Source organism: Erithacus rubecula, assembly GCF_903797595.1.
Source record: "Erithacus rubecula genome assembly, chromosome: 8".
NCBI classification, from domain to species: Eukaryota; Metazoa; Chordata; class Aves; order Passeriformes; family Muscicapidae; genus Erithacus; species Erithacus rubecula.
Window position 1 is genome coordinate 15,172,579 of NC_136659.1, and position 17,589 is coordinate 15,190,167.

The 17,589-nt window shown below is 40.3% G+C and overlaps 1 protein-coding gene across 1 annotated transcript in view; it reads left to right on the plus strand.

The window, feature by feature from the left end:
- The window catches only part of TTN (titin), a 238,044-nt gene that overhangs the window by 211,621 nt on the left and 8,834 nt on the right, over positions 1–17,589 (plus strand). Inside the window, exons 238-264 of the mRNA XM_079310285.1 lie at positions 289–576; positions 664–963; positions 1,062–1,364; positions 1,528–1,833; positions 1,947–3,713; positions 3,809–4,105; positions 4,690–4,977; positions 5,075–5,374; positions 5,459–7,525; positions 7,618–7,920; positions 8,003–8,308; positions 8,397–8,687; positions 8,809–9,108; positions 9,220–9,525; positions 9,772–10,077; positions 10,176–10,457; positions 10,733–11,326; positions 11,432–11,719; positions 11,846–12,145; positions 12,593–12,895; positions 13,171–13,473; positions 13,591–14,175; positions 14,310–14,615; positions 14,708–15,007; positions 15,253–15,828; positions 15,921–16,226; positions 16,899–17,492. Of these exons, the coding sequence (XP_079166411.1) occupies positions 289–576; positions 664–963; positions 1,062–1,364; positions 1,528–1,833; positions 1,947–3,713; positions 3,809–4,105; positions 4,690–4,977; positions 5,075–5,374; positions 5,459–7,525; positions 7,618–7,920; positions 8,003–8,308; positions 8,397–8,687; positions 8,809–9,108; positions 9,220–9,525; positions 9,772–10,077; positions 10,176–10,457; positions 10,733–11,326; positions 11,432–11,719; positions 11,846–12,145; positions 12,593–12,895; positions 13,171–13,473; positions 13,591–14,175; positions 14,310–14,615; positions 14,708–15,007; positions 15,253–15,828; positions 15,921–16,226; positions 16,899–17,492 (12,465 nt within the window). The remainder of the gene's footprint in view (positions 1–288; positions 577–663; positions 964–1,061; positions 1,365–1,527; positions 1,834–1,946; positions 3,714–3,808; positions 4,106–4,689; positions 4,978–5,074; positions 5,375–5,458; positions 7,526–7,617; positions 7,921–8,002; positions 8,309–8,396; positions 8,688–8,808; positions 9,109–9,219; positions 9,526–9,771; positions 10,078–10,175; positions 10,458–10,732; positions 11,327–11,431; positions 11,720–11,845; positions 12,146–12,592; positions 12,896–13,170; positions 13,474–13,590; positions 14,176–14,309; positions 14,616–14,707; positions 15,008–15,252; positions 15,829–15,920; positions 16,227–16,898; positions 17,493–17,589) is intronic.

The window sequence follows — 17,589 nt, forward strand, 5'->3', positions numbered from 1 at the left end:
GAACATCTTTGCCTGTATCTGCATTTCTGAAGTCTTCTGGTATCTCTATTCTCTGAGCAAAAGAAGTCTGCCCATGGTCCAAGTGGTTATATTTATACATGTAATTGCCTTTTCTTCATAGGATTAGCTCTAACTTACTCTAGGTTTATTATTTAAGTTATATATGCTCTCTTTACTTTGATCAGTATTTATCAAATACCTTTGACTATTAGATTAAATAAGGTAATTAAATTTGGGGTTTTTATTAAATACAGGGCTACAATAAACTTATTCTTATTTTTCCTTAAGGTGCACCTGAAATTGATGTGCCACCAGAATATACAGAAGTGGTGAAATACAAAGCAGGAACTTCAGTTAAGCTAAAACTAGGCATCTCAGGCAAGCCTATACCCACTATTGAATGGTTCAAAAATGGCAATGAGGTACTAACCAGTGCACTAGTGTCTTTGGAAAACACAACAGAATTTGCTTCTATACTCATCAAAGATGCAAATCGACTCGACAGTGGCACCTATGAATTAAAATTGAAGAATGCCATGGGTTCAGCATCAGCCCACATTAGAGTACAGATACTTGGTATGTCTTGAGATAAAACTGCATTTTACTATTAAACAATAATTCAGTGATGAATACTTAACATCTTCTTTCTTCTGCCTTCCACAGACAAGCCAGGACCCCCAGGTGGACCTATACAATTTAAGACAGTCACTGCTGAAAAGATTACAATAATGTGGGACCCGCCAGCAGATGATGGTGGTGCAGCTATAACACACTATGTTGTTGAAAAGAGGGAAACAAGTCGGGTTGTATGGTCTTTAATTTCTGAAAAATTGGAGGGATGTATCATAACTACAACCAAACTCATCAAAGGAAATGAATATGTGTTCCGTGTCCGTGGTGTGAACAAGTTTGGAATTGGTGATCCACTGGAATCTGAACCTGTTATAGCCAAAAATTCATTTGGTAAGAAATAAGTTCTATAAAATAATTTATACAACTGAATTGTCTTGTGTACTGTTTGTAAGTAGTACTGATTTACTGACATATGATTTTTTACTCAGTTACACCTGGACCACCTAGCACACCAGAAGTCACGAAGATAACCAAGAATTCCATGACTGTTGTCTGGAATAGGCCCACTGTTGATGGAGGCAGTGAAATATCAGGATATTTTCTGGAGAAACGTGACAAGAAGAGTCTGAGTTGGTTCAAGGTCTCTAAAGAAACCATTCGGGACACCAGACAGAAAGTAACAGGTCTGACTGAGAACAGTGAATATCATTTCCGAGTTTGCGCTGTCAATGCAGCTGGACCAGGTCCATTCTCTGAGGCTTCTGACTTCTACAAAGCTGCAGATCCTATTGGTAAGATTCAATGTCCATTTTTTTCAATAGGTTGAAATCATTGGGAAATGAGTAGTTAGGGTGGGATTGTACTAATGTAATCGAGGGCAGATTTTCTTCCTCTTTACAATTAATTGGATTCTGATTGGTGTTTTTGTTTCCCCACATAAACTATCATTTACAGATAAGCCAGGCACACCCACAAAGCTGAAAGTTGTGGATACAACCAAGACATCTGTTACTCTTGGCTGGATTAAACCTGCTTATGATGGAGGAAGTCCGATTACCCACTACGTGGTGGAGAAGAGGGAAGGTGAAGAGCAAGAATGGACTGTAGTCAGTTCCAAGGGAGAAGTGAGAACAACTGAATATGTTGTATCCCACCTTCAGCCAAGTGTTAATTATTATTTCCGTGTATCTGCTATGAATTGTGCTGGACAAGGAGAGCCTATTGAAATGATGGAACCTGTTCAAGCAAAAGATATTCTTGGTACTGTATTTCTTTGTGGTTTATCATTTTTCTGTGTGGTGGTTTTTTCTTTCAAACCATTTCTTATTTTACATTCCAAGAATACATTATTAATTTTTTATTTATTTCCACAGTGGCACCAGAGATTGATCTGGATGTTGCTCTTCGGACATCTATTGTTGCTAAAGCAGGTGAAGATGTGGAAATAATGATTCCATTCAAGGGAAGACCTCCTCCAACAGTCACATGGAGAAAGGGTGACAAGAATCTTGGGACTGATGAAAGATATATCATCCAAAACACAGAATCATCTACGCTACTTATTATTCCTCAAGTTACACGAAATGATACAGGAAAATATGTTCTTACAATTGAAAATGGAGTTGGAGAAGCAAAATCATCATTTGTCAATGTAAAAGTACTTGACACACCTTCCGCATGCCAGAAGCTGCAGCTCAAGCATGTTTCTCGTGGCACAGTTACACTGGTATGGGAGCCACCTCTCATCAATGGTGGTTCTGAAATAACAAACTATGTTGTTGAAAAAAGAGATGCTACGAAGAGGGCCTGGTCAACTGTTACAACGAAGTGTTCTCATACCACCTTTAAACTGACTAACCTGTCAGAAAAGACTGCATTCTTTTTCCGTGTTCTTGCTGAAAATGAAATTGGACTAGGTGAACCTTGTGAGACATCTGAGCCAGTGAAAGCAGCAGATGCACCTGGACCTGTAAAAGACCTAGCCATGAAAGACTCTACAAAGACATCTGTTAAATTGCAGTGGAGCAAACCTGACTATGATGGTGGTAGCATTATATCAGACTATGTTATTGAAAAGAAACTTCAGGAAGAGAAAGAATGGACATATGCAGGCACAAGCAAGAGCTGTGAATTTGTAGCTGACAAACTTAAAGAGCTTTCTGTCATGGAATTCAGAGTTTTTGCTAAAAACGAAAAAGGCATGAGTGACTCTGTTACTGTTGGACCCATTACAGTGAAAGAACTTATAATAACACCTGAGGCTGACCTTTCTGATATTCCTGGAGGTCAGATTGCAGTAAGAATTGGACATAACCTGCATGTTGAACTGCCCTATAAGGGTAAACCTAATCCATCAATGAGCTGGCTCAAGGATAACCTCCCTCTTAAAGAAACTGAACATCTTCGTTTCAAGAAAACTGAAAACAAGATAAGTTTAAGTATCAAGAATGTGAAAAAGGAGCATGGTGGCAAATATACTTTAATTCTTGATAACGTAGTCTGCAGAAAGTCATTCACAATCACTGTAATCACTCTTGGTCCTCCATCTAGGCCAAAAGCACCTTTAAGAATAGATGAAATCAAAGCAGATAGTGTAGTTTTGTCATGGGACGCTCCTGATGATAACGGGGGAGGAGAAATTACTGGCTACAGTATTGAGAAGAGAGAAACGTCACAAATGAACTGGAAGCTGGTGTGTTCAAGTGCTGCAAGAACAACCTTCAAAGTACCAAACCTTGTTAAAGATACTGAATATCAGTTCAGAGTTCGTGCAGAAAACAGATACGGAGTGAGCCCACCTCTTGTCTCAGCAGATGTTGTGGCAAAGCACCAGTTTAAACCACCAGGTGCCCCAGGCAAGCCTGTTGTGTACAACGTAACTGCTGATGGAATGACCATCTCTTGGGATGCTCCTGTTTATGATGGTGGTTCCGAGATTATGGGATACCATGTTGAAAAGAAGGAAAGAAACAGTATTTTGTGGCAGAAGGTTAATGTTGCATTAATATCTAACAGAGAATACAGGATTACTGGACTGCTTGAGGGCCTGGATTACCAGTTCCAAGTATATGCTGAAAACGCTGCGGGTCTAAGCCGAGCTAGTGAGCCAAGCAAATTTACTTTGGCAGTCTCTCCAGTGGGTAAGTGAATGATTAATCACTTATCCAAGAAAATTCTGTTCCTGTCGATTATTGTGAGCAGTTATAAAAATAAATCTTCATTATTTTCCTTCCAGACCCACCTGGTACTCCTGATTACATTGATGTCACTAGGGAAACAATCACCCTGAAGTGGAACCCCCCGCTGCGTGATGGAGGCAGTAAGATTGTGGCTTACAGCATCGAGAAGCGGCAAGGAACCGCCGACCGCTGGCTCAGGTGTAACTTTACTGATGTCAGTGAGTGCCAATACACAGTTACAGGGCTCAGCCCGGGTGACAGATACGAGTTCAGAGTGCTTGCAAGAAATGCTGTTGGTACAATCAGCCCACCTTCACAGTCTTCAGGCTATATCATGACCAGAGATGAAAATGGTAAGAATTTTTTCTTAATATGCTTGGGTATTGAAGCCGGATAGACTTTGTGACTTCACTGATGGAAAGTGGAAAGTTAAGGGGCAAAGAACTTGTGACTGAGGTCCTCCCAGTCTAATCCAAACATTTGTGTTCATACTTCAAGGTGGGAAGGTCTAAATTAAAGACCCAAATCTGGCAGACATACATAATCAATTGCTGAGAAGCCTGGCACTCTACAATTCTCTTGGATAAGCAGCAGCAGCAGCAAAGTTGGAAAGAAAGCATGGACTGTAATATTTTGAAGGACTGAATAATTTCAAAATTAAAATGTGCCTCAGGTCTCTTGGTCTGAGCTTAACACCACATTTTAACAGTGCCTTTCACCTATATATATATATTTTCACATATATATATATGGTGCACTTATGGATGCTTACAGGAAAAATAAGTTAATAATTCATATAATAACTGCTATTTAGAGAATGCCTTTTTGTAAGTAAAAAAAAAATTATATATCATAGACTTTTATAATTAGTGCATTTAGAAGAGTATCAGAAAAATATTTAGCTATATGGCAATTGATTTATATTTTCCTTTTTTAGTTGCTCCAACAATTGAATTTGGTGCTGAACACTTTGAAGGCCTTACTGTTAAAGCTGGAGAGAGCATTAGACTTAAAGCTCTAATCAAAGGACGTCCAGTACCTAAAGTGACGTGGTTTAAGGATGGTAAAGAGATTGATAAAATGATGAATATAGAAATAACTACAGCTATTGGATATAGTACAATCTTCATTAGAGATGCTCTCCGGGAACATCGTGGAGTGTACACAGTAGAAGCCAAAAACGCATCAGGCACTAAACGAGAAGATATTACCATCAGAGTACAAGGTACTGCACCTTCACTGCAATTTCAGCACCCTTTTTAAAAAATAATATTTTATTCTAAGTGCCAGCAAATTATAATTCTGAACCTTTAAAATTGCAGACACACCAGGAAAAGTTGGTGGACCAATACGATTCACAAACATCACCGGAGAAAAAGTCACATTATGGTGGGAGCCTCCAGCTAATGACGGTTGTGCTTCTATTTCTCACTACATAATTGAAAAACGTGAAACCAGCAGGATTGCTTGGGCATTAGTTGAAGATAAATGTGAAGCTTGCAGCTATACAGCACTTAAATTAATTAAAGGCAATGAGTATCAGTTCCGTGTCTCTGCAGTGAACAAATTTGGAGTTGGCAGACCATTGGAGTCTGATCCAGTTATTGCACAAATACCTTACAGTAAGTTTCCACCTCATTCTGCACAGATATCCATCTTATGGAGTTACCATCTTATCTTTCTAATGACATTTTTTCTTTCTTTAGCTCTCCCTGATGCACCGGGAACTCCAGAGCCTACCAATGTAACAGGAGACAGTATCACACTCACATGGGCAAGACCAGAGTCAGACGGTGGAAGCGAGATAAATGAGTACATTCTCGAAAGGAGAGAAAAGAAGAGCATGCGCTGGGTTAAAGTATCCAGTAAGAGGCCCATTACAGAGAACAGATACAGAGTAACTGGTCTTATTGAAGGCAATGAGTATGAGTTCCATGTCATGGCTGAAAACGCTGCAGGAGTTGGACCTCCAAGTGACGTTTCAAAGCTGATTAAATGCAGAGAACCAGTCAGCCCCCCAAGTGCTCCTAATGTTGTAAAGGTGACAGACACATCGAAGACTAGTGTAAGCTTAGAGTGGACAAAGCCAGTTTTTGATGGAGGCATGGAAATAATTGGGTACATCATTGAGATGTGCAAAGCTGATCTTGAAGCATGGCAGAAAGTCAATGCAGAGACTGTTATTGCTACTAAATATACTGTTGTTGATTTGGAGGCAGGAGAACACTATAAATTCAGAGTTAGTGCTGTCAATGGTGCTGGCAGAGGAGAAAGTTGTGAAACTTCTGCTTCAGTCCAGACTGTGGACAGGCTTTCTGCGCCTGAAATTGATATTGATGCAAACTTCAAGCAGACTCATATTGTAAGAGCAGGTGCAAGCATTCGTCTGTTTATTGCCTTTTCTGGAAGGCCAGTTCCTACTGCAGTGTGGTCCAAAGCAGATGCAAATCTTAGTTTGCGTGCTGACATTCAAACAACTGATTCCTTCAGCACATTGACTGTAGAGGAATGCAATAGAAATGATGCTGGCAAGTATGTCTTTACTGTGGAAAATAACAGTGGAAGCAAGTCTATTACATTTACTGTCAAAGTTTTGGACACACCTGGTCCACCAGGTCCTATTACATTTAAAGATGTGACTCGAACATCTATTACTTTAATGTGGGATGCTCCTGTTCTGGATGGAGGTTCTCGCATCCACCACTACGTTGTGGAAAAACGTGAAGCAAGTCGTCGTAGCTGGCAAGTAGTGAGCTCAAAATGCACTCGACAAATCTTTAAGGTCACAGATCTAGCAGAAGGTATGCCATACTACTATCGAGTATCAGCAGAAAATGAATATGGTGTAGGTGAACCCTGTGAATTAACAGAACCAGTTGTGGCCACAGAAGAACCTGCTCCACCTAAGAGACTAGATATTGTTGATACAACCAAATCTTCTGTAGTTTTAGCTTGGCTTAAGCCTGATCATGATGGTGGTAGCCGTATTACTGGGTACCTTCTTGAAATGAAACAAAAAGGGTCTGACACCTGGACTGGGGCTGGACAAACCAAGCAACTTACTTTCACCGTTGAAGGCCTTGTGGAGAACACGGAATATGAGTTCCGGGTCAAGGCGAGGAATGATGCTGGCTACAGTGAGCCAAGAGAAGCTTTCTCTTCTGTTATTGTTAAGGAGCCACAGATTGAACCAACAGCAGATCTCAGTGACATAAGCAGACAGCTTATAACATGCAAGGCTGGAAGCACCTTCACTATTGATATACCGATCAGTGGGCGCCCAGCTCCAAAAGTGACATGGAAACTCGAGGAGATGAGGCTGAAGGAAACTGAAAGAGTGACCATCAAGACAACAAAAGACCGAACCACGCTGACTGTGAAAGACAGTATGAGAGGTGACTCTGGGAAATACTACCTTACACTTGAGAACACTGCTGGTGTGAAAACATTCACTGTCACAGTGGTAGTCATAGGGAGGCCAGGTCCCGTCACTGGCCCAATTGAAATATCATCTGTATCTGCTGAGTCCTGTGTGTTGACCTGGAAAGAACCTGAGGATGATGGTGGCAGTGACATTACAAACTACATTGTAGAGAAACGTGAATCTGGCACAACAGCATGGCAGCTGGTGAATTCCAGTGTGAAACGCACACAGATCAAAGTCAGTCATCTCACAAAATATCAAGAGTACAGTTTCCGAGTAAGCTCAGAAAATAGATTTGGTGTCAGCAAGCCAGTTGAATCAAAAACAGTAGTTGCTGAGCATCCATTTGGTAAGTGAAACACTTTTCAAAATTCGTTCTTTTCTTCTTACTGAGGTATTTATGATTACTAACATTTTCCTTCCCACCTTTTTCATGTTTAGTCCCACCAAGCCCACCTTCAAGGCCAGAAGTTTATTCTGTGTCTGCAAGTGCCATGGCTATTCGCTGGGAGGAGCCCTATCATGATGGTGGCAGCAAAGTCATTGGATACTGGGTGGAAAAGAAGGAGCGCAACACCATCCTTTGGGTGAAGGAGAACAAAGTACCATGCTGTGACTGCAACTATAAAGTCACGGGGTTGGTGGAAGGCCTAGAATATCAATTCAGAACCTATGCTCTAAATGCTGCAGGTGTCAGCAAAGCTAGTGAAGCTTCCAGACCTGTAGTGGCTCAAAATCCAGTTGGTAAGTATTACTTCTAGAGTTACATTGTTACTTAAGCTGAAATTGGACTGCATTTCTCATTCTTTCTGCTTTGTTCCTCCAGATCCACCAGGAAGACCAGAAGTAACAGATGTCACCAGATCTACAGTGTCACTGAGCTGGTCACCTCCACTTTATGATGGTGGAAGCAAAATAGTTGGATATATTATTGAGCGCAAACCATATAATGAATCAGGTGACGGACGTTGGCTGAAATGCAATTATACCATTGTCTCAGAAAACTTCTTTACTGTGACAGCTCTTAGTGAAGATGAAGCCTATGAATTCCGTGTATTGGCAAAGAATGCTGCTGGTGTGATTAGCAAAGGATCTGAATCAACTGGTGCTGTCATTTGCAAAGATGAATACAGTAAGGAATATTTACTTGGAACAATTAAAACATAATGTTCTATTTTTAGTACTGTCATGTAATTTTTTTTTCAAATCTCTTTTTCCAGCACCACCAAAGGCTGAACTTGATGCAAGACTGCAGGGAGAGGTTGTGAGCATTAGGGCTGGATCAGATCTTGTTCTTGATGCAGCCATTGGTGGAAAACCAGAACCAAAAGTCTTCTGGTCCAAAGGTGACAGGGAACTGGAGCTATGTGAAAAGATATCTCTGCAATACACCAGCAAACGAGCTATTGCAATTATCAAGTTCTGTGACAGAAGTGATAGTGGAAAATATACCCTAACAGTTAAAAATGCCAGTGGGATGAAACAAATTTCTGTTCTTGTCAAAGTGCTTGGTACGTATCCTGTGATTTGTATTAATACTTAGTATACTGAAAAAACCTGCATTCTTTTAAATAAGAATGAGATGCTTTTCCTTAGCCACTAATAACAATACTTATTTTGATTCCTACACAGATTCACCGGGTCCATGTGCAGGCAAAATCACTGTTAGCAGAGTAACAGAGGAGAAATGTACTCTGTCATGGAACATTCCTGAGGAAGATGGAGGTGCAGAAATCACTCACTATATCGTAGAAAGGCGTGAAACCAGCAGACTTCACTGGGTTATTGTTGAGGCTGAATGCCAGACTTTATCAACTGTGGTAACAAAACTTATTAAAAATAATGAATACATTTTCCGTGTGAGAGGTGTCAACAAATATGGACCAGGTGTTCCACTTGAATCAGAGCCTGTGATTGCCAGAAATGCTTTCAGTGAGTGTTACTACCTTCCATTCTGCATAAGAATTAGTGGAATAGTTCTCATAGATAAACAAGGTGTTGAACAATCTTTTTTTTTTTTTCTCTCACCTTTTAAAAAAATAGCTATTCCAACACAGCCTGGTGCTCCTGAAGAAGTGACTGTTGGCAAGGAACATATAATTATTCAGTGGTCAAAACCAGAATCAGATGGTGGCAGTGAGATTAAGGATTATCTTGTGGACAAACGTGAAAGGAAAAGTCTGCGCTGGACACGAGTGAATAGAGATTTTACCATTTATGACACCAGACTGAAAGTCACTGGTCTTATGGAAGGGTGCCAGTACCAATTCCGTGTCACTGCAGTGAACGCTGCTGGAAACAGTGAACCTAGTGAGGCATCACAATACATGTTATGTAAAGAACCATCATGTAAGTTTCTCTCTATAAAACATATTTTAATAACTATTTATAATAATGGAGCATAAAATCACATTGACCCTTTAACTAAGAAACCCGTAACTACTCATAAACTCACTGAACTAGATAGTATTGGAATAAATTAAAAAGTTATTGTTCAGCTTAAATGCATTTCCCAGAATTACTTGTCTGGAATTTGGTTTTGAATGCAAAATGTTTTCTGCACCAGTATAAAATGCATTTTCTTCTTTTTCAAAGACACTCCTGCATCACCTTCAGTTCCAAGGGTTGTGGATACTACAATGCACAGCATAAGTTTAGCATGGTCAAAGCCCACATATGATGGTGGTGCTGACCTCTTAGGCTATGTTCTTGAAATGAAAGAAGAAGGTAGTGAACAGTGGTACCGAGCACATACAACCGCCACTCTGAGGAATGCTGAGTTCACCGTGACTGGTCTTAAAACAAACCAGAAATATCAATTCCGAGTTGCTGCAACAAATGTGAATGGCATGAGTGAATTTAGCGAATCATCAGCAGAAATAGAACCTGTGGAAAGAATAGGTAATTTGAAAACCTAGCATATATTTTAAGGAAATGGTATTTTCCTTTAGGACTCCTCTATGATTAACTAATTCCATGTTTCTTCTACCCTTCATCAGAAACACCTGAACTTGAGCTTGCTGATGATCTGAAGAAAACAGTTACAGTCAGAGCTGGTGGTTCCCTGCGCCTAATGGTCTCTGTATCTGGCAGACCTACTCCTGTAATCACATGGAGCAAGCAGGGTGTTGACCTTGCAAGTCGAGGTATTATTGACACTACAGACAGCTACACTCTGCTTATTGTGGATAAAGTTAATCGGTACGACGCTGGAAAATACGTCATTGAGGCTGAAAATCAATCAGGAAAAAAATCTGCAACTATTTCTGTGAAAGTGTATGGTAAGTACTGCTACAATTGCATATGAGCATTACACCACTCCATATGGTCATTGCTCAGAAATGAGTCGTTCATCTCCAAAGGAAGTTTGCATTTTAAATAACATGAGAATGCTTGAGAAGTCAGAGAAACAATCTAATCCAAAAGGAAATGCATACTTTCTGGAGCTGTCCTAGTTTATAAATCAAATCCTAGCATTTTTGTTTTATGCAGAAGTAGTCATTGACTGTAAAATGAAAGGATCCAAGAGGGAAAAAAATTTGTTTGTTTGTTTTAGATACACCTGGTCCACCACCTGCAGTGAGAGTTAAGGAAGTATCAAAAGATTCTGTGACACTTACCTGGGACATCCCAGTCATTGATGGCGGAGCCCCAGTCAACAATTACATAATCGAGAAACGTGAAGCTTCCATGAGAGCTTACAAGACTGTCACTACCAAATGCAGCAAGACATTTTACAGAGTTTCTGGACTTCTGGAAGGAGCTCTGTATTATTTCAGAGTACTAGGAGAAAATATTTACGGCATTGGTGAAGGTTGTGAAACGTCTGATGCAGTACTGGTATCTGATGTCCCCATGGTACCACAAAAACTCGAAGTGATTGACACCACCAAATCAACTGTTACCCTTGCTTGGGACAAACCACTGCATGATGGTGGCAGCAGATTGACTGGCTATGTCATTGAGGCCAGCAAAGCTGGAACAGAAAGATGGTTGAAGGTAGTGACATTGAAGCCTACTGTCTACGAGCATACCATTATCTCTCTCAATGAAGGTGAACAGTACTTGTTCAGGGTCAGAGCACAGAACCAGAAGGGCGTGTCAGAACCGCGGGAGATTGTCACAGCAGTGACAGTTCAAGACCGAAAAGGTAGGTGTCATGAATTGTATTGAAAACAATAGGGCAAGCTTACACCAAATTAATGTGATAGTTTTAAAACAGGTATTTAAAATATCAATTATTTGCTGTCCTTAGTTCTACCAACAATTGACTTCGCTGGAATACCCCAGAAGACAATCCACGTACCTGCTGGCAAGCCCATTGAATTAGCCATTCCAATTGAAGGACGGCCACCTCCAACTGCATCTTGGTTCTTTTCTGGCTCTAAACTAAAAGAATCAGAACGCATCAAAACAGAGACTACTGCCAAAATGGCCAAATTAACTGTGCGTGAGACCACCATACATGACACTGGGGAGTATACACTTGAACTGAAGAACACAACTGGAACAGTTACTGATACAGTAAAGGTTATAATCCTTGGTAAGGGTTCATCAAAATAATTGCATGGCCTTCCTCTGTTTCAACTTTACATGAGAAATATGATTCCTTCTTTACACCAATTTTGTAAATTTATTTTCTTTTTTTTTTTTTTTCTTTTTCCCCTAGACAAGCCTGGACCACCTGTTGGACCTATCAGAATTGATGAAGTTGATGCAAATTATGTAACCATCTCCTGGGAGCCTCCTGAGCTGGATGGTGGAGCTGCCCTTAGTGGGTATGTGGTAGAACAGCGTGATGCTCACCGTCCTGGATGGCTGCCAGTTTCAGAGTCGGTAACCAGGACAACATTTAAGTTCACCAGACTTGTTGAAGGTGCAGAATATGTGTTCCGTGTAGCTGCTACAAACCGCTTTGGAATTGGATCTTACCTGCAGTCTGAAGTTATAGAATGCAAGAGCAGAATCCGTAAGTCTGAATTTTTGCTCATTCTCTATCTTCAAAATTAAAATATATATATTTAAATGGGCTTATATATCCACACATACACTAGAATTTTCTAGATGTTGCTGCTTCCTTTTGCCAGATAAAATTGTACATTATGATGCACAGTAATCTTGTTATTTTCCAGGGGAATAATGGCATCCATAAATCTGTATAGGTATTATAGATGTGCTGCATAGAACATGGATGATAAACTTAGATTTTCTGCTTAGGTCTGCCATTAGTCTTGAAAAATTGCTTTACCCCATTACAAACCCAGAAGTTCTTCACTGACCTGATTTGTAAATTACTTAGATACCTTCTAATACAAGTGTTTGATTAGACATTGCTGTCACATTGTAATTCACAATATGTCACATATGTAAAGTCATCTCACACTTTCTTCGCTAATTCCATGTCGTTTTTTTACAGGTATTCCTGGTCCTCCTGGCACTCCAGAAGTGTTTGATATCTCTCGAGATGGCATGACATTGACTTGGTATCCTCCAGAAGATGACGGTGACTCACAGATTACTGGTTATATTGTGGAACGCAAAGAAGTTAGAGCAGACAGATGGATCCGTGTGAATAAGGTTCCAGTCACCATGACTCGTTATCGTTCCACTGGGTTGGTCGAAGGACTAGAATATGAGCACCGGGTCACAGCAATCAATGCCAGAGGCACTGGGAAACCCAGCCGTCCTTCCAAGTCGGCTGTTGCCAGAGATCCAATTGGTAAGTAATTTCCTACAAAGATTAAACACATTATGGTGGAAGGGAATGACATTATGGTAGAATTAATTCTAATACGGAATTTTTTCTGAGTGTATTGACAAGATACTGACTGGAGAAAATGAAGAAGATATTAGTGAAAATCTTTCATGCAATGTTTTCCTTTTTGAATTCACTATAGACTTATTACAGATCATAAGTTGCAAGTTAGTCTTTATTTAATCATTCAAATATTCATAAAAACAAATCACATCTGCCTATCTGATTTTGTCTCCCAGCTCCTCCAGGTAAACCTCAGAATCCAAGAGTCACTGATACTACAAGAACATCTGTCTCTCTGGCTTGGAGTCCACCAGAAGATGAAGGTGGTTCTAAAGTTACTGGCTACTTAATTGAGATGCAGAAGGTTGATCAAATTGAATGGACCAAATGCAATACTACACCAACCAAGATTCGAGAATACACCTTGACACATCTTCCTCAGGGTGCAGAGTACAGATTCCGAGTGCTAGCCTGTAATGCTGGTGGGCCAGGAGAACCTGCTGAAGTGCCAGGAACAGTAAAAATAACAGAAATGCTTGGTAAGATACTTCAAGTGTTAGCTCTTTTTGAAAGCTGTCCTAAAAAAATGTTTGCCTCAAGCAGGTATGATACCATCTGTAGAAGGACATAGCATGACATGTTATCTTTGTTTACAGAATATCCTGACTATGAACTTGATGAAAAATACCAAGAAGGTCTCATGGTGAGACAAGGAGGAGTAATCAGGCTTACAATACCCATTAAGGGTAAGCCCATCCCAGTATGCAAATGGACAAAAGAAGGACAGGACGTCAGCAAGAGGGCCATGATTGCAACTTCTGAGACTCACACAGAACTTGTCATCAAAGATGCAGAAAGAGAAGATTCAGGCACCTATGATTTGGTACTTGAAAACAAGTGCGGCAAGAAAGCCGTGTACATTAAAGTCAGAGTGATTGGCATTCCAAACCCACCAGAAGGACCACTGGAGTATGACGATATACAAGCTCGTTCTGTCAGAGTGAGCTGGAGACCTCCTACAGATGATGGTGGTGCAGATATCCTGGGTTATATTGTTGAGAGAAGAGAAGTACCGAAGACTGCCTGGTACACTGTTGACTCTAGAGTGAAAGGGACATCACTAGTGGTGAAAGGACTCAAAGAAAATGTGGAATATCACTTCCGTGTTTCTGCTGAAAACCATTTCGGTATTAGCAAATCTCTCAAATCTGAAGAACCAGCAGTACCAAAGACACCTCTAAGTAAGTTTTCTTTTAGACTAAAAAAAATAAATTAATGAATACATTATTATCTAAAAGTGCAACAATATATGCAGAAATTTGAATGCTATATCACTGTTAATTCAAAATTTTTTTATTATTATAATTATTAACAGATCCGCCAGAGCCTCCAAACAACCCACCTGAAGTGCTTGATGTTACCAAGAGTTCTGTCAATTTGTCTTGGTCCAGACCTAAAGATGATGGTGGTTCTCGTGTAACTGGCTACTATATTGAACGTAAAGAGACATCTACAGAAAAATGGGTCCGGCATAATAAGACACAGATTACGACTACCATGTACACAGTCACAGGACTTGTTCCAGATGCTGAATATCAATTCCGTGTCATTGCTCAAAATGATATTGGTGAAAGTGAAGCAAGTCCTGCTTCTGAGCCAGTTGTATGCAAGGATCCATTTGGTAAGATAATGTCCACATTAACAGATCTTTTGAAGATCAGCTTAATGACATTTAGAGAAAAATTGATTTTCTGTATTTATTTTAATTTTCAGACAAACCAAGCCAACCTGGAGAAATTGAGATCACTTCTATATCTAAGGACAGCATTACATTAGAATGGGAACGACCCGAAAGTGATGGTGGCAAAGAGATCCTTGGCTATTGGGTTGAATATCGCCAGTCTGGAGAAAGCACCTGGAAAAAATGCAATAAGGAACGCATCAAGGACAGGCAGTTTACAGTAGGAGGTTTACTAGAGGCCACAGAATACGAGTTCCGCGTTTTTGCAGAAAATCAGACTGGTCTCAGCAGACCTCGAAGGACCGCCATGGCAGTGAAAACTAAATTAACATGTAAGCAAAAATATGTCGTCACATTTGTGATATTGTTATAATTTGCTGCATCATAAGCCATCGTGCTGCATTTAACACACTACCTATTTGTTTTACATGATATTTGCTAACATGACTATCCCAAAGGACAGTTTTTCAAGTATAAAAGGATCAAGTATAAATGAGAATTAATTTCCAGTAATATAGTAATAGAGGAAAATTTCACAGTAATCATCATTATTTTTTTCTTATTTTCTTTGTCGCAGCTGGAGAAGCACCTGCCATTAAAAAAGAAATGCAGGATGTTACAACTAAACTGGGTGAGGCAGCTCAGCTGACATGTCAGATTGTTGGGAGACCTTTGCCTGATATTAAATGGTACCGCTTTGGCAAAGAGCTGGTACAAAGCAGAAAATACAAAATGTCGTCTGATGGACGCAATCATACACTGACCGTAATGACAGATGAACAGGAGGATGAAGGTCTCTACACTTGTATGGCTACCAATGATGTCGGAGAAATTGAAACTAGTGGCAAGCTATTATTGCAGGCTCCTCCTCAGTTCCACCCTGGCTTCCCACTGAAAGAGAAATACTATGCAGGTGCAGGTGGCACCCTCCGCCTTCACGTTGTGTATATTGGCCGGCCAGTACCAGCAATAACTTGGTTCCATGGCAACAAACCTTTGAGAGGATCAGAAACAGTTACTATTGAGAACACAGAACAGTATACTCATCTTGCTATTAAGAATGTCCAGCACAAGACTCATGCTGGAAAGTACAAAGTACAACTCAGTAACACATTTGGAACAGTTGACACTGTACTTAATGTGGAAATACAAGGTAATTAATTTTCTTTTCAGTATTTTTGTGGAATATTTTCTCAAATATTGACTGGAAAAAGAAATAATTTTTTTGTACTTTTTCTTGTACAGATAAACCAGATAAACCAGAAGGGCCAATTGTTATAGAGTCTATATTAAAGAATTCTGTGGTGATAAGCTGGAAACCACCAGAGGATGATGGAGGTGTTATGATAACCAATTACATCATAGAGAAACGTGAAGCCAAGGAAGGAGCAGAATGGCAACTTGTATCTTCAAGTATTTCAGGCACAACCTGTAGAATTGTTAATCTAACTGAAAATGCAGGCTATTATTTCCGTGTTTCTGCCCAGAATATGTACGGCATTAGTGAAGCACTGGAGGTCTCATCTGTAGTTTTTATAAAGCCTCCGTTTGGTAAGTAGAGCTCAAAATATCCATGTCTATATGCCCCTGTGTTTTTGTTTAACCCCAGCTCGCAGCTCAGCCCCACACAACTCTTTGCTCACTGCCCCACCAGTGGGACTGGGGACAGGGTCAGCAGGGTAAATGCTGGAAAACTCTTGAGCTAAGGACAGTTTCATAAAAAAAAGCAAACACTGTTTGCACCAGCAAGGCAAAACAAGGAATTCATTCCCTGCTTCCCATGGGTAGACAGGTGTTCAGCTGTCTCCAGGAGAGCAGGGCCCCCATCACATGTAGCAGTGTCTTGGGAAGACAAATGTCATCGCTTCAGATGTCCCACCCTTCCCTGTTTTACATACTGAGCATGGTGTCATGTGGTCTGGAATATCCCTTTGGTCAGTTGGGCTCACCTGTCCTGGCTGTGTCTCCCTCCCATGCACCTCCAGTTGCCTCACCAGCTTGGCAGTACAAAAAGAAGAAATGGCCTTGGCTCTGTGTAAGCTCTGCTCAGCAATTACAAAACCATCTCTGTTATCAATCCTGTTGATAACAGAACAAATCCAAACACAGCCCCATATTAGCCACTGTGAAGAAAGTTAACTACCCCAGCAAAAACCAGCATACCCTGTAATTAATTACTAAGAAAAGCTCACTTCAGTTTTTCAACTTTGTTATTATTTACAGAAAAACCAGGACAACCTGGCCAGCCAGTAGCAAGTGCTGTCACAAAGGATTCTTGCGTTGTCTCGTGGAAGCCACCTGCAAGTGATGGTGGTGCAAAGATTAGAACTTATTATCTTGAGAAGCGTGAGAAAAAACAAAACAAGTGGATTTCTGTAACAACAGATGAAATTCGTGAAACAGTCTACTCTGTGAAAGATCTTATTGAAGGTCTTGAATATGAGTTCCGTGTCAAATGTGAAAATCTTGGTGGTGAAAGTGAGTGGAGTGAGGTGTCCCAACCAGTCATTCCAAAATCTGATGTACCAATTAAAGCTCCACATTTCAAGGAAGAACTAAGGAATCTGAATGTTAAATTTCAAGCTAATGCCACATTTGTCTGCAAAGTCACTGGTCATCCTAAGCCAATTGTTAAGTGGTACAGACAGGGCAAAGAAATCATGCCAGATGGGGAAAAGATCAAGATACAGGAATTCAAGGGTGGATATTACCAGCTGGTCATCACAAATGTAACGGACGATGATGCCACGGTATATCAAGTGAGAGCTACCAACCAAGGAGGATCTGTGTCTGGCACTGCCTCTCTGGATGTTGAAGGTGAATGAAGGGTCTTGATAATCAAGACCAATTCATTTTAATTTTGCATATTTAGACTACTGATGCTTTTCTCATGTGCTTTTGGTTATGTGGTTTT